Below are 17,333 nucleotides of genomic sequence, written 5' to 3'. Positions count from 1 at the left end.
AAGTCAAATATCGACCAATGATTTGCTCTGTCACTACTAAGGATGTGCAAAACATGTACATTTTTGTTGGTGGGTTATTGTCAATTCATTAATTACACTTATTTATAATAAATAAATTAAAAACTCATTTTTAAATGATTGAAAACTTAATTTTGCTTTTTAGATACTGAAACTTAACTTATTATACTGACATCCCTAGTTTGTAACAGGAATAAGTGAAAATAAAATGAATGTGGGACTGCAGTAAACATGACTCGGCGTCTATAAAACACTAGCGGCGTTTAAAGCGTCTAAAAGCAGCACAAGGCATGGTGTCAGTGCAGTGAGATCCATCTAAACGCGGTTGGCTGTGGAAAAAGGACATTCCCGAGAGGCTTTCCCGTGCGCCCGTCTCCTGGAGAAGTCGACTAACTCTTTCTGGTGAAAGCTGCTCAGTCTAAAGAGCTGCAGTGAAGTCTAGAGTCCTGTCAAGATCCGCAGGGATGTCTTACATATGAGACATGGCGTCCTCGAAGAGAACCAGGTTCAGAGCCGGGTTGACCTCGTTGTACCCGTCCAGCGCTTCCAGCAGGGTTTTGTTCAGGCTCCCCCAGGACTGCACCGGCATGTATTTGGGCTCCCCGATGCCCGTGGCGAAGTGGCAGAACATGTTCATGGTCGTGGTCTCCTCCAGGGTCTCCTCCATATCCTAGTGGGAATAAAAACAGCCTTAAAACTCCATGAAATATTAACTAACGTTCAGTGCCGCTGCCTTGGGAAGTTAAACCAAAAGACTGAGAATTCAATCAATTCATGTTCCTCTTAAACCATCATGAAGTGTGTGTGTGTGTGTGTGTTGTTCTGCAGGAGTGAGCGTGCGCTGGTGGACCTCAGGAGGAGGGAGGCCGTGGAGAGACTGACAGGGTTTAGCTCTCTCTCACCGGGTAGATCTTCTTCACCGTGTCCGACTGCAGTTTGTCGAAGAGGGCGAAGTCTGTGTGGTCCACCATCTTGTCTCGGTAGACCCGGCTGGCCTCGTGCAGGTAGACCTTCAGCAGGTCCTGAGGAGTGCGCACACACTCGCCGGTGCAGAACAGGATTCCCTGCAGGGAAACAACACAAGGGTCAGCGCTGCGTCTCCAGCACTCCTAATCTCCAAACACTGCACTAGATTTTCTAAAATTGCAATAATTCAGATATCAACTGAGAGAGATGCACAAAAACACACTGAATTGTTTGAGGGGAAGAAGTATATCTGGCTCGTCTAATATTCCACAACTTTAAACTCTACACTGGTCTGGAAGCGACTGAGAAGGATGCCAGCCACCAGAACAGGCCTCATCTCGGATTATGTTAAATATAGTCATCGTGGCCTTTGTTGTACGGGTCACCTTCAGGGTTGTCGCCCGCAGAAGTGACCGAGAGGCGAGGCTGCGTGTCCTCCTGGTGTGGATCCAGAAGCAGGAGACGGAGACACACCTGATCTAGCTCCAGCATCAGTCCTCATCCCGGGGGAACATTAGCTCTGTCCCGTCAGGAGCTGATCCTGGGTCTGTTAAAGCTAACTAAAGGCTCTCAAAGCAGGATCATCTTTTCACTCCTGAATCCAGAAAACTGCACTAAAGATATCTGTAGATTACTGAGTCCTGATCTACTATCCAGCAACCCTGCTATCATCAAGCCAGCTTTATTCCTGTAGCGCTTCATACGGCACAGGCTGTTTCAAAGCAGCTTCACAGGAAAATAATGATGCGATGATGCAAACACACTAAAACACAACAGCACACAGTCATCATCCAGCTGAGGTCATTCAGTGCTGATTCAGCTCAGTGATAAACTGTGACGTCATCGTCAGCTCAGCTCAGTTTCTCTCCGATATTGTCAGAAGTCAAATCAATATTATATAGATATGAGTTCTTCTCCACATTGTTGGTTGTTTATTCAACTATACACACTTTTGTGGACTACATCTATATCTATATCTATAGGCGCTAGATTATAAACAGCCTGAAAATACTCGATAGTTCATAAGTCATTTTCTTCTGTACACTTTCCACACGTCAGATTAGGAGTTTCATTACATTCTGTGATGGACATTTTAAAACGTAAAAATATTTCGCAATACAATTACACTTTATTTAAATATTAAATATATTAATGACTGTTTATATAAATGATTTCACATAATACTGAAACAGGAAATCATTGTTTTTATTTATATGTTATTATTTTGTTTATATGTACATTTATTATTTTTAATCACTCTTTGCTTAAATTATCAGTTGTTTTAGGACTGAAAGTTTGGGATAAGGGGACAACAATACAAATATATACATAAACTAGCCATTTAAAAACTAGCCAAATATAAATGATTAAAGCATGTAAAAAAGTTTAAGACAAAGTTGCCAATGTGACACTCGTGTTACAAAAGGAAAAAAGTTGATTTAATAAATTGAAATATATATATAAATATCTTAATTAAACTATATATAATATCAAACTGCAAGTGCTGCATTAGTGCGGCGGAGTCCAGCTTCACTGCAGTCGGTCTCCACAGTCGCCTCTTTAACACATCCATCACTGACTGGCCGTCGCTGATCAGCACATGTAGGCTGAGGAGGGCCGTCAGCATGACATACAGCGAGCAGTGTGTGTGACACACACACACACACACACACACACATCTCACACACACACACACACACACGTCTCTCGGAGAGCCCAGCGCCGACACACACACACACTCACGTCTCACACACACACACACACGTCTCTCGGAGAGCCCAGCGCCGACACACACAGCGGGGTCCCTCTGTGTGGGTCCCTCTCGGCGTAACATGAGACATTCAGTCCTGCATATCGCCATCTAATTAAACCAATCGGAGAAACATCCGCGCGCTCGCCGCCGCCTCAGCACAGACACACACACGCTGAGCTCTGAGAGCCGCTCTGCTGATGAAGAAGACGAGCTGGGAGTGTGTGCTTTCAGGCTCTGAACTGTGAGCTGAATTAGTAAGGCAGAACTAAGGGCCGATCTTCAAATGTTCCTTCAGCTGCGTCTCGTTCCGCTTCATTACTCGACGGCTCCCCAAACAATGAGAGGAGGTTCACAGGCTATTCTCTTCTCTTGCCACTTTCATCAGCACTAAACCGAGGAAACGGGCCCAGCAAAGCCGCTCTAAAACAATGAAATCCAAAGAGCGTTTGTCTAATCCAGCACAGCAGCAAGAGCTATAGGACAGAAGAGCCGCAATTAAAAGCTGGACGTGCCGAACTGTCTCTGCGTGAGAGTGGACCACATGCATGTGCTGGTTAGACAAAACCTGAAAGGACTTTTAACTAATGGATGAAATGGATTTGTCTGCATCTGTCAGGATGTGCACATGAAAAGATGCCATGGATGAATTAATTATTAATTTCGCCTGCAAAGAGGAACTAATCAGAAGCTGATCGGTGGCTTTTGACAGGCTCATCTGAACCACTACTTTTACTTCAGTTCATCAATACTTCAGTAATCTACAGCTCATCTCAAACCATCAGCTCTGCCTTTCAATCATTAGTCATTTGAGACTGAAATTACTCACTTTTCAGAGCTCATGACTTACGAGACATTCATATAAATGTAATATTACACATAGGAAAGATTATGAACTTTCACCAGTTTTCCTCACATCGATGGCATTCAGAGAGCGTCTGCGAGGGGTTTCTGGGATAAAAGGTTATTGTTTGAGTACCTGGAATATGTTGGAGAGGTCGCGGAGGTTGAAGATGTAGTGGAACTTGATGGCGGTGGGCAGGAAGCTGGTGGTGATGCGCTGGTGGAGCGCGAGTGCCAGCGTGACCAGCTGAGAGCTGCTCTTCTGCAGGGCCGATGCGAAGCCGTCTCCGCTCAGGTGCTGGCTCAGGATGCTGCAGTAGATGGTGTTCAGGGCCTCCACTCCGGGGAACGACAGCGCAAACACTGAGAAATGCCTCTGAGATACACGTTTCAACAGTTGCACATTAAGCCTTTGCTGCAGCTTTGAGAGGTGACACTATATATGAAACATTTTCAAAATAATTTATATATACACTACCAGTCAGAAGTTTTGGATCGGTACGATTTTTTGTTTTTAAAAGAACTCACCAAGGCTGCATTTATTTGATAAAAAAAAAAACAGTAAAATTGTTAAATATTATGACAATTTAAAATCACTGTTTTCTTTTTAAATACATTTTAAAAAATAATATATTCCTGTGATCAAAGCTGTATTTTCAGCATCATTACTCCAGTCTTCAGTGTCACATGATCTTTCAGAAATCAGTATAATATGATGATTTGATGCTCAAAAAAAATGTATGATTATTATCAGTGTTGAACACAGTTGTGTAAAAAAAAAAAATCAGGATTCTTTGATGAATAGAAAGTTCAAAAGCACAGCATTTATTTGAAATGCACTCCTATATATTCACACAAAAAACTATAAACAGCTGTTTTACATTGTAATAATATTTCACAATATTACTGTTTTTTTATTCTATATTTATAATCAAATAAATGCAGCCTAGGTGAACAGAAGAGACTTCTTTTAAAAACATTAAAAATCTTACCGATCTAAAACTTTGACTGGTAGTGTGTGCATGTATGACTGTATGCCTGTATGCATGTATGACTGTATGTATGTATGACTGTATGTATGTATGACTGTATGACTGTATGCATGTATGTATGCATGTATGTATGACTGTATGACTGTATGCATGTATGTATGACTGTATGTATGACTGTATGCATGTATGTATGACTGTATGTATGACTGTATGCCTGTATGCCTGTATGACTGTATGCATGTATGTATGACTGTATGCCTGTATGACTGTATGCATGTATGTATGACTGTATGTATGACTGTATACATGTATGTATGACTGTATGTATGCCTGTATGGCTGTATGTATGACTGTATGACTGTATGTATGTATGACTGTATGACTGTATGTATGACTGTATGTATGACTGTATGACTGTATGCATGTATGTATGACTGTATGTATGTATGACTGTATGACTGTATGCATGTATGTATGTATGACTGTATGACTGTATGCATGTATGTATGACTGTATGTATGACTGTATGCCTGTATGACTGTATGTATGACTGTATGTATGACTGTATACATGTATGTATGACTGTATGACTGTATGTATGCCTGTATGGCTGTATGTATGACTGTATGTATGTATGACTGTATGACTGTATGTATGACTGTATGCATGTATGTATGACTGTATGTATGACTGTATGCCTGTATGCATGACTGTATGACTGTATGCATGTATGTATGACTGTATGTATGACTGTATACATGTATGTATGACTGTATGTATGCCTGTATGGCTGTATGTATGACTGTATGACTGTATGTATGACTGTATGACTGTATGCATGTATGTATGACTGTATGTATGACTGTATGCCTGTATGACTGTATGCATGTATGTATGCCTGTATGACTGTATGTATGACTGTATGTATGTATGTATGTATGACTGTATGTATGACTGTATGACTGTATGCATGTATGTATGACTGTATGTATGACTGTATGACTGTATGCCTGTATGCATGTATGTATGACTGTATGCCTGTATGACTGTATGACTGTATGCATGTATGTATGACTGTATGTATGACTGTATACATGTATGTATGACTGTATGTATGACTGTATGACTGTATGCATGTATGTATGACTGTATGTATGACTGTATGTATGACTGTATGCCTGTATGACTGTATGCATGTATGTATGACTGTATGACTGTATGTATGACTGTATGACTGTATGCATGTATGTATGACTGTATGTATGACTGTATGACTGTATGCATGTATGTATGACTGTATGTATGACTGTATGCATGTATGTATGACTGTATGTATGACTGTATGACTGTATGCATGTATGACTGTATGACTGTATGCATGTATGTATGACTGTATGTATGACTGTATGACTGTATGTATGTATGACTGTATGCATGTATGTATGACTGTATGTATGACTGTATGACTGTATGTATGACTATGTATGACTGTATGTATGCCTGTATGACTGTATGACTGTATGTATGCCTGTATGTATGACTGTATGCATGTATGTATGACTGTATGACTGTATACATGTATGTATGCCTGTATGACTGTATGTATGTATGACTGTATGTATGACTGTATGACTGTATGTATGTATGACTGTATGACTGTATGTATGACTGTATGTATGTATGACTGTATGCATGTATGTATGACTGTATGACTGTATGCATGTATGTATGACTGTATGTATGACTGTATGACTGTATGCATGTATGTATGCCTGTATGACTGTATGTATGACTGTATGACTGAATGCATGTATGTATGCCTGTATGACTGTATGTATGCCTGTTGACTGTATGTATGACTGTATGTATGACTGTATGACTGTATGCATGTATGTATGACTGTATGCATGTATGTATGCCTGTATGACTGTATGTATGACTGTATGCATGTATGTATGCCTGTATGACTGTATGTATGCCTGTATGACTGTATGTATGACTGTATGCATGTATGTATGACTGTATGCATGTATGTATGACTGTATGCATGTATGTATGACTGTATGTATGACTGTATGCCTGTATGACTGTATGTATGACTGTATGTATGACTGTATACATGTATGTATGACTGTATGTATGCCTGTATGGCTGTATGTATGACTGTATGACTGTATGTATGTATGACTGTATGTATGACTGTATGCATGTATGTATGACTGTATGTATGACTGTATGCCTGTATGTATGACTGTATGCCTGTATGACTGTATGCATGTATGTATGACTGTATGTATGACTGTATACATGTATGTATGACTGTATGTATGCCTGTATGGCTGTATGTATGACTGTATGACTGTATGTATGTATGACTGTATGTATGACTGTATGACTGTATGCATGTATGTATGACTGTATGTATGACTGTATGCCTGTATGACTGTATGCATGTATGTATGACTGTATGTATGCCTGTATGGCTGTATGTATGACTGTATGACTGTATGACTGTATGTATGACTGTATGACTGTATGACTGTATGCATGTATGTATGACTGTATGTATGACTGTATGTATGACTGTATGCCTGTATGACTGTATGCATGTATGTATGCCTGTATGACTGTATGTATGACTGTATGACTGTATGTATGTATGTATGACTGTATGACTGTATGTATGACTGTATGTATGACTGTATGCATGTATGTATGACTGTATGTATGACTGTATGACTGTATGCATGTATGTATGACTGTATGTATGACTGTATGACTGTATGCATGTATGACTGTATGACTGTATGCATGTATGTATGACTGTATGTATGACTGTATGACTGTATGTATGTATGACTGTATGACTGTATGCATGTATGTATGACTGTATGTATGACTGTATGACTGTATGTATGACTATGTATGACTGTATGTATGCCTGTATGACTGTATGTATGCCTGTATGACTGTATGTATGCCTGTATGTATGACTGTATGCATGTATGTATGACTGTATGTATGACTGTATGACTGTATACATGTATGTATGCCTGTATGACTGTATGTATGTATGACTGTATGTATGACTGTATGACTGTATGGATGTATGACTGTATGACTGTATGTATGTATGACTGTAAGCATGTATGTATGACTGTATGTATGACTGTATGACTGTATGCATGTATGTATGACTGTATGTATGACTGTATGCATGTATGTATGCCTGTATGACTGTATGTATGACTGTATGACTGAATGCATGTATGTATGCCTGTATGACTGTATGTATGCCTGTTGACTGTATGTATGACTGTATGTATGACTATATGACTGTATGCATGTATGTATGACTGTATGCATGTATGTATGCCTGTATGACTGTATGTATGACTGTATGCATGTATGTATGCCTGTATGACTGTATGTATGACTGTATGACTGTATGTATGTATGACTGTATGTATGACTGTATGACTGTATGTATGACTGTATGACTGTATGTATGTATGACTGTATGTATGACTGTATGACTGTATGTATGACTGTATGACTGTATGTATGTATGACTGTATGACTGTATGCATGTATGTATGACTGTATGCATGTATGTATGCCTGTATGACTGTATGTATGACTGTATGCATGTATGTATGCCTGTATGACTGTATGTATGACTGTATGACTGTATGTATGTATGACTGTATGTATGACTGTATGACTGTATGTATGACTGTATGACTGTATGCATGTATGTATGCCTGTATGACTGTATGTATGACTGTATGACTGTATGCATGTATGACTGTATGACTGTATGTCTGCAGTGACAGTAAACAGTGCTCTGTTTGTTGAGCTGACACTGATAGTGAGCACCTGCAGGCGAGGGTTGATGGTGAAGCTGCCGGCGGTGGGGTTCATGCAGGACACGTACTGCACATTGTGGATCTCCTTCAGCTGCAGCTTGCTCCTGTCGTACCTGAGGACACAGCGTTCCGTCAGACTCACACACACACACACACACACACACACACACTCTGTATGCACACCTCGTCCTGCACTAAAGCCACTGCGGCTCAGAGAAATACACCGCCTTCAGCTGTTCTCCTGCTCACCCCGATCTAACAAACACTGCAGAGACACTGAGAAACCAACAGGAGACACGCTCTCTTTCAGGGACAAAACACTGACATCCTGACAAAAGAGACAGAGCCTCTTCAGGCCTTGAGCACTGGACCATCTTAACAACTTAAAACACTAATGTAGTGTTTCTGAGCAAAGATAGCATCATAATGAGCATGTCTACTGTGTTAAATGTCCATGAGGGTCAGCGTAAGCATATCATGGAATCAGAACAGAAACTGCACTTTAAAGAGGACCTATTACGTCCTTTCTCAAAGCCTTGCTGTTGTTTTCTACTCCACTAGAACAGGTTTTCCTGCTTGAATGTTGATTATGCGGCTCCTCTCTTCCCAGTCTGTCAGTAACGCTCTGTTTACTTCCTGTCTCTATGAAGCCCCTCCTCCTGAAGAGCACTCTGATTGGTCGGCTGGAGCAGTGTGTTGTGATTGGTCGAGCGCTTCGAGTGTGTTTGGGAAATGCCCTGCCCTTACCATAACTGCCAGTTTAACACACTACTAACTCACTCAACCAGGCCCCGCCCCTTTATTCTGCGTATGAATTATTATAATGAGGAATATTGTGACGTGTTCCCGGAAGAATCTCAAGATACAATGGAGGCGTTTCAGGAGTTCAGAAACACTGACACTGATATAGAGAAGAACTGGAACAGTACACACTAAAGACAGATGAAGATGGTCATGTGACGGTCAGTACCAGTGGTTGTAGTCCATGTGCTGGCGGATCAGGGTGTGCGGCTGGACCGTGCCGTACGCGTCCACCTCCGGCATGTTCATGTCATCGATGAAGTAGACGAGCCTCTTGCTGCCGGGCGGCCCGTAGTTCCTGCCCGCCTTCTTCTCCAAGGGCTTCTCTAGCACAGCTGTGGGGAACAGGCTCCGTGAGCATTCAACATCACTGGCAAACACGGCAGACAAGCACAGGCACTTCACCAGGAAACTACAGAGCATGACAAGGACTTCTCTAGATATGTCTTATAAACTATTATCTAACATAAAATGAACACAGTTTAAAATCCATCTAATGTCCATCAAGCCTTTAAAACGGTGATTTTGACCTGCCATTGTTTTCATAATCTGTTGAAATGATATTTAGTTCAGTGTGCAAAAGATCTTTGAATTAATTTTGATGTTGTGAATTGATAAATATATTAATTTTACTAATATTAAAAACATTGCATTTCTTAATTGTGGCACCCAAGAAGCATCATATTTTGGACCAGCATGAATTACACAAACTGTACTCAGTTTACTCAAGTTATTGTTGTAAATTGTTTAAAGTATATGATTTAAACTGCATTTAAACATTCAGAGTTGTAAAAATCACAAAGTATAACATAAAATGAATAGAAAAAAAACATCTCATTTAATTTTTAGATGAAGCACCTGAATATTAATAATTTTAATATTTTTTAACAGTATATTGAACCCCATTCATTGATTGTGCCTCATACCAAAGCAGTCATTTAGAAAATAAGGGTCTGATTCTGAATGTGGTTTGGTCCGGTTTGACAGGAGCAAGCGTTCGAACATCACATGATGCGGAGTGATAAATCTCAGACCAACAGATTGCAAAGGCAGGGACACGAAACAGCTGACGCCCGGAGCCGAGAGCCGAGAGCAGAGAGCCGAGAGCCGAGAGCCGAGAGCAGAGGGCAGAGGGCAGAGAGCCATGGGTGCTTTAGACCACCCAGATCTGTCACTGTCCACAAGCCAGTGAAGGTGCACTTTTGAAAGCACTTCTGCTCTCAGGTCAGAACACACACACACACACTCACACACACACACACGTACCCTGTAACATGGCTGAGGTGGTGTAGTAGTTGAACGGGACGTTTTTGATGGCGTATTTGTCCGGGTCCAGGGAGCCCAGCTTGTCTCCCACCAGAACCGACTTCCCGGTGCCAGCGGTGCCCACGAGCATGATGGGACGCCGCCTCTCCAGCAGCCGGTCCATGAAGTACCGCACGCGGATGGTCTCGCTGGTGTGGACGAGGCAGGCCTGAGGAACAGACACACACACACACACACACCCAGTGAGCGGAGAGTTTGTTATAGAGCACACTCATCTGCAAATATGTTTATCTTTCCTGTTTTTTACATTGTTTTCTCAAAGTGCGTATAGACCTTGTGTAGCTCCGCCCCTTCTCAGCGCTGCGCTCGTTGTCTTTTGACTTCCGGTCTGTATTTTCACAGCGATTTTGCGTGTTTATGAATGAACGGCTCGTTTTAAAATCTTCCCGGTCGACTGACATTTGTTAAGACATCTGCTTTAAACATCACAGTCCTCATGATAACTTTCGTTAACTTTACATTAAGTAAATCCACTTCAAAAGCTAATTACTCCTGGACAGCGATGCCATAGAAATATACAGAGCGACCGCAAAACAATATTGTAAAGATGGCGGCGCCCTCGTTTCTCTGGCGCATACAGTCTATATGATGAGAAGAAACCTAAAATGCGTTATAACCTGTGTGTATTGACCTCTGACGCAAATAAGTTCATCAAAGTTTTCCTAAGACAAGAACGGGTATTATTCAAAATGAATGTATAACTTTGTTGAAAGGTTTTGATCCACTTCAAATGTTGACTACTGTTTTAAAAAGACACTCCTGAGCAAGTGTTGTGTGTGTAGTCTTAAACTTTGATCTACTCACTCATAGTATTTTGTTGTTAAAGTTTGACATTTATTTACTTTTCTGCAGAAAAGCAAATAAATGTCAAACTTTAACAACAAAATTACTAAGACTTTAACTATAGTTCAAATTCACAGAAACCACATCAACAGTGTGTCAGTGCCAGTGCCTCTCGTCAGAGTGTAGTCAGCTCTATACACAGAGCAGAGCATGAGCTGACCTGCAGAGGAATCTCCGGGTCCATCACGAACTGCGGGACCATCTTTGACCATGGCTCAAACTTTTTGCTCTCGGGATCAATGTAGTAATCGAACACGGTGCCTTGAGCCGGAAACTTCACGCTTTTGAACTCCGTCACCCACCACTTGCTGAACTCCAGCCTGTAATCCACGAGCTGCAGTGAAACACACACACACACACACACACACACACAGAGTGTTAAAGCAGGCAGTGTTCATGAGGAGTAAAGCCAGCGGAGACTCACCTGATCCTGGAAAATGGTTCCTCCGAAACACACGCGCACACACACACACACACACACACACACTCACCTGATCCTGGAACATGGTTCCTCCGAAACACACACACACACACACACACACACACACACACACACACACACACACCTGATCCTGGAACATGGTTCCTCCGAAGGCCCAGACAGCAGCGAACACGAAGTAGAGCTCGTACAGGTCCTTATGGCTGTCAGGAGGAGTGTGTTCTGGGACGAGGAGACACTCCAGGAGGAAGCACAGCATCTGCACCAAACTCTGCTCAGGGATGGGGATGATCTTCTTAAACCTGGGAACAGGACACACAGCAGCTCAGTCAGCAGAACACACACACATCTCACAGACACACGTTAAGGCCCTTGCACACTGAGGTCCGAAACTTTCATCCGTCAAAAAACTGTGATAGTGTCACCAGTAATGTGCAGTAGTTCCAGAGCATGTATGATGTGTTTGCAGGCTCACAGTCACAATGTTGTTCTCTCTGTGTGTGTGTGTGTGTGTGTGTGTGTGTTTTTTGCATCTGTAACAAGCATGTGAATGGTGTTTTGACAATTTAGAGCCACAGAATGACGGATATGAAAAAACGCATGCGAACATTTCGGATTCAGTGAGCAAGGGCCTTTAGGCTCACGCTCTCCAGCTCCACCAGAGGGCCTTCAGTGACCTCATCAGTGCCAGCCTGTCAGGCTACGGCGACAGCCATGGGTAAAGCTATCATAGTTGCTAAAACTAAAACCATTAAAAAGAAACATTTTCACTACTGGAATAAAATAAAAACCTTAAACTAAAGCTAGTTGCCAAGGCAACATTTCTCATTTTCATTTAGTTTCACTTGATGCACTAAAATAATAATAAAAACACTGTATAGACAAAACAACAACAATTAATGCAAATGAGAAAAACCCACAACAAAGTTACTAAGACTTTAAAACTATTGATAACGGTAATAAAAACTCTAATAGTCACTATAATAGCTCAGGTAAAGGTAGATGGAGCCCATAAGAGGTTCAGCTCATGAATAGATCAGTAGTGGACCCTGACAGACGCGATCACGAGGGCCCGGGACGCACCTGGACCGGAGCGTGTCCAGGCATGATGGGAGGTACTTGTCGAACAGGATGGTGAGGTTGGCCTTCTCGGACTGCACTTCTCTGCAGTCGATCCAGCTCGACACCGGCGGGTTCCAGCCCAGGTCGGCCGGGTTGATGTACAGGATGCCTGTGTGGAGGAGTCACACACACATCTCAGTCAGAACACCATCACACACACACAGAGAAATATTACTTTGTACAAGAATCAGATCATCAGTGATTCTAATGTTCCATGTGACGGATGCAACACTAACTAATCAAACAGCAATGAGACGTTTGGTCAAAAAAGAACAACACAAAGACTGTTCCTGTAAAAGTGAGAGTGTTACGACCTCAGCTGAGCCACTGTACACTTCCTCTACATCACTCATAAAACAGAGAACAGAGATATTCAGCAACACCTCTGTATTAGTCTTCTGTTCATGATTAGCCCCCAAACTCCATTCAGAATCTTATATTTATCCCTTAAAATACAGATTATTTTCCACTGACACATCGGTCACCATTTCTTATATTTGGTACATTTAAAGGAATGAGCTGTTAGGATACACACTCACAAATATATAATCTCCTCTGGATATAAATAAAAAGTAACAATGAAACAGTGTTATTTAAGTTTTATAATTAATATTTAATATTGTAACTTTTATTTTTATATTTTTAGTTTCGTGTTCATTTTGAGTCCTTTCATCATTTTATTCGTTTGAGTTTTTTATGTTTATTTTATTTCAGTTCTAGTTCATTTTTACTTAATTCCAGTTAATGATGTTAGTGCTTCAACTAAAGCTTTTCAGTTTTTTTGCCAAGGCAACATTCCTAATTTTCATTTATTTTATATTTTCAACTCATGTTTATATTTATATTTAGTGTGAGCTGTGTGAAACACTGGAGCTGTGTGTGTGATGACGAGGCAGTTCCTCTGACCGGCTCTGGAGACCGTGGCTGGCGTGGCCGTGCGCAGGTGACTGATCTCGAACAGAAGCCTCATGGTGGGGTTCAGGGGGATCCGCTCATTACTGGCCAGCGTCAGCACCTGCAGCACCACACAAAGGTCATCTGAAGGTCAGGGTCTCTGAGTGCTGTGTGCAAAGCTGATATCGAGCTGCAGTTCTGGCCGTCTCGGCTTTACCTTGTTATCATCCATTACTGTGTTCAGCGACTCGATCCACATCGGGTCGATATCCCCATCCAGGACGATCCACTTGGGCCCGGCGTGACTGATGTTGGCCAGCTCACGCATGATATTAGAGAACAGCCCTGCGGGGAAGAGCACACGTGTTGAGTCTCACAGTCAGCGTGATGAAGCGCTGGCACACACAGCGGCCCTCACCGTCCTTCCACTCGCGCGTGGCCGGGTTGATGATGCCGAACAGCTCGTCGTTGGTCACGGCTTTAGGGTTGAGGTCGGCCCAGACGGCCTTGCGCTTCATGTTCTGATACGTCTTGTGGAGAGATTTGAGGACCTGGGATTTTCCGGTGCCGGCGTTTCCCACCACGAACACGGAGTGACGAACGGCCAGCAGCTCCTCCAGCTGAACCACCTGAGAACAACAGCAGAGACAGTCACACACACACACACACACACACACACGCTGCTTTGCTTGATGTGTTGTGCTATAAACCGCACACACGAGAGACGGACTAGCTTGGCTGGCTGAATACATCCTCAGTGAATATCAAGAGGTTTCCAGCACCAGTGTGACTTTATGCCAAACATTTCAAAACAAAAACAACAAAAAGTTGCAGAGCTGTTTCCCAGTGCAGTTCACCCGCCGCAGTAACTGAACGAGTGTGTGTGTCGAGCTCAGCTCCATCATCGCTCTGAGCTCCAGCGGGAGAGGACCGGCTCACGGATGTTCCCATCGTGTTCTTGTTTTAATAATATGCAGAACACCTCTCTGTTTCCCTTACTGAAGTCTAGATGATGTCATCTGATTTCTGCAGCACTAGCATCAGCTAGCAGAACGACTAACCCTCGACAGCTCCGCTACTGATGAGGTCATGACTCACTGTACTGACATCTGACTGGCTGCTCATGTGACAACATGTAGTTTTGTCAGTAATATTTTATAAAAATAAATTAAATATTTTACCACATTTTTATTTAGTATTGCGCTATAACATATAAATAAAGCCAATTAATGGATGCCATTTATTACGCCAAAATAAAAACACTGTAAAAAGTCATTAACTCTTTCCCTGCCAGCATTTTTGAAAAAAGTTGCCAACCATCGCCAGCATTTTTGATCATTTTGTCCAGTGTTTCATGGCCCACAGAATATTTTGTTTTATACGTTATTTATGAATGTTTTGAATATCTGAACATGCAATATATCAAAAGAAAGAGTTAAAAAGTCTGCTTAAACATATAGTCCGAAATGTATACAGCCTCTGTGATCACAAAGTATATAACTGCATTATACAAGTCGCAGCAGGTTTCGGTGATGAAAACAATGTGACTATTCAAGAAAGTACAGTAGCAGTTTCATTGACGTATTACAAGTGTAAGCCGGCTGAAGCTCACAGTTAGATGTGTATTTCTGGAGCACTGTGAGGAGGATCAACACTTAAACAGGGATCGGCCTCCCTCGGAGAGAAGAGCGAGATGTGGAGCGAGAGGAAGTGATGGCATGCTCAATCAGTGGCATTGATGCGGTCCCGTCGGGCTCTCCAGCGCTGGAGGGGTTGCTGATTGCTGCTTTGATCTGATGTGTTTCGGGGCGACGGCTAATAGCAGACTGGAGCTCTTCTCCTCCCAGAGATCCCAGCGCAGACGCGTGTGAGGGTTAAACTCGCCGTGCAGAGCTGATGGACAGCTGATGTGGGGCTCCTGTGGCTCTTTGACCTGTGTGAGATTGCACTTATTTCCCCAGGCTCGGGCTGATATCTCCACCTCGGCCTAATGCTCCACATTAGAGCTGCGCTCCGGCACCTGAGGCTCCATTACACTGTAATTCCTGCTATCTTTGATTTGTCCAATATATCCACTTGCAGACTGCTCTGACACTAATGTCTATTTGCTTGAAACACAACAGTAGGTTTATGGCTCTGAAAGGAAGATAATGCAACCGCAGAAGAGGTGAAGTTGAGAAAAATGCGAGAGAGGCATTGATCAGGACTTTTGACATTTTTCCCCCACAAACAACACTAGTTTAGGAACGGGCGAGAGCACTGAGTTCTGCGTATCGCCGAGCGACGCACACACTGACAGGCTGTCTGGAACAGAGGATGTGAGCGGAATGAAACGACAGCAATTTCCCATCTTCACTCAAAGTGTCCCGCTCGACTTCTCGCTCCTCGACGGGGACACAAACCACACAAACACACATTCAAAACACCTCACAACTCTTTAAACACCACGTGGCCAAAACAAACTGCAGGATCATAACGACCCATTTTATAATAATCTTATGTAGTGTTAAATCAATCATCATTTCAGCAAGCTTGTTTACAGCTATTTACTGTATATATGTTTACTGTAAAGCAAATGCACTGTACAAAACATTTTCTATTTTATACTAAATATATATTTTACAAAACTATGTGGAGTCTAAAAAGCCACATGTTTAACCAAGTTCAGTTTCAAATCCAAAGTTAATATGACAAAAATTGAGGTTCCTGTGAGGTTCTGTTCAGGCGCCTTCCCAAAGCTAGCCTTGTGTTCTTCTGTCACAAATCAGTACATTTCCATACGGTTTCACTTCTATCACAAAACAGCGAATATGGAATCCAAATATGGATCTACATCTGTAATGCTCTTTAGTTAATCGGCTATTGAAAACCCCATCCGGACTGGCCAGTGATCTGATGTTTAACTGTAGTTTATGATAGCTCTGCTGAGGTCTGGCCCTCACAGTAAAGCAGGCCGGACAGAGATGAGCTGAACTCACCTTTAGCACAAAGTTGTCCTCGGGCTGCAGTTTGAGGTCCAACACGGACTGCTTGACAAACTTCTCGAAGTCCATGTCCCGTTTGCGCGGCACGTCGAGGGCCGGGAAGAGGTCCCCGATGAGGCCCATGAACACAGGCATGTCATCGGTCACGATCTTCGGGACGTTGAAGTCCCTCAGGGCTCTCATCAGCACCTGGTCCTCGGGTCTGCGTGGATCTCCTCTCTTCAGGGAACCGGCCACCACCAGCACTGACTTGATGGCCCGCAGACCCCAGTCATAGTGATCCTGTGACGACAGAGACAAACAGGAGCCTCAGCGAGAGTCCAATCAACTGCATCCGCAGGCCAGACGCTGTTACACACTGCTCCACAATAAAGGCTTTCCCATTCACAGATTCCACAGTGTGTATCAAAACAATTCATAGAGTAACATAACGATGATAGTGGGATTGACGGCATTTTTATTATAACTGGACGTCTCATAACATCG

General features: G+C 42.4%; 1 protein-coding gene across 1 annotated transcript in view; it reads right to left on the bottom strand.

Moving 5' to 3' along the window:
• dnah9 (dynein, axonemal, heavy chain 9) overlaps positions 1 to 17,333 on the bottom strand; it is a gene marked incomplete at its 5' end in the record, with an annotated part of 111,943 nt that overhangs the window by 57,181 nt on the left and 37,429 nt on the right. Inside the window, 13 exons of the mRNA XM_084135755.1 lie at positions 492 to 688; positions 921 to 1,082; positions 3,714 to 3,953; positions 8,449 to 8,551; positions 9,409 to 9,574; positions 10,506 to 10,713; positions 11,569 to 11,742; positions 11,975 to 12,149; positions 12,931 to 13,078; positions 13,876 to 13,984; positions 14,081 to 14,208; positions 14,282 to 14,492; positions 16,842 to 17,129. Coding sequence (XP_083991881.1) covers positions 492 to 688; positions 921 to 1,082; positions 3,714 to 3,953; positions 8,449 to 8,551; positions 9,409 to 9,574; positions 10,506 to 10,713; positions 11,569 to 11,742; positions 11,975 to 12,149; positions 12,931 to 13,078; positions 13,876 to 13,984; positions 14,081 to 14,208; positions 14,282 to 14,492; positions 16,842 to 17,129 — 2,309 coding nt within the window. The remainder of the gene's footprint in view (positions 1 to 491; positions 689 to 920; positions 1,083 to 3,713; positions 3,954 to 8,448; positions 8,552 to 9,408; positions 9,575 to 10,505; positions 10,714 to 11,568; positions 11,743 to 11,974; positions 12,150 to 12,930; positions 13,079 to 13,875; positions 13,985 to 14,080; positions 14,209 to 14,281; positions 14,493 to 16,841; positions 17,130 to 17,333) is intronic.

The sequence above is a fragment of the Abramis brama genome, assembly GCF_963993115.1.
Source record: "Abramis brama genome assembly, chromosome: 14".
Lineage (NCBI taxonomy): Eukaryota > Metazoa > Chordata > Actinopteri > Cypriniformes > Leuciscidae > Abramis > Abramis brama.
Note: the sequence above shows the minus strand (reverse complement) of the source record. Positions and strands in the feature narration are given on the sequence as shown.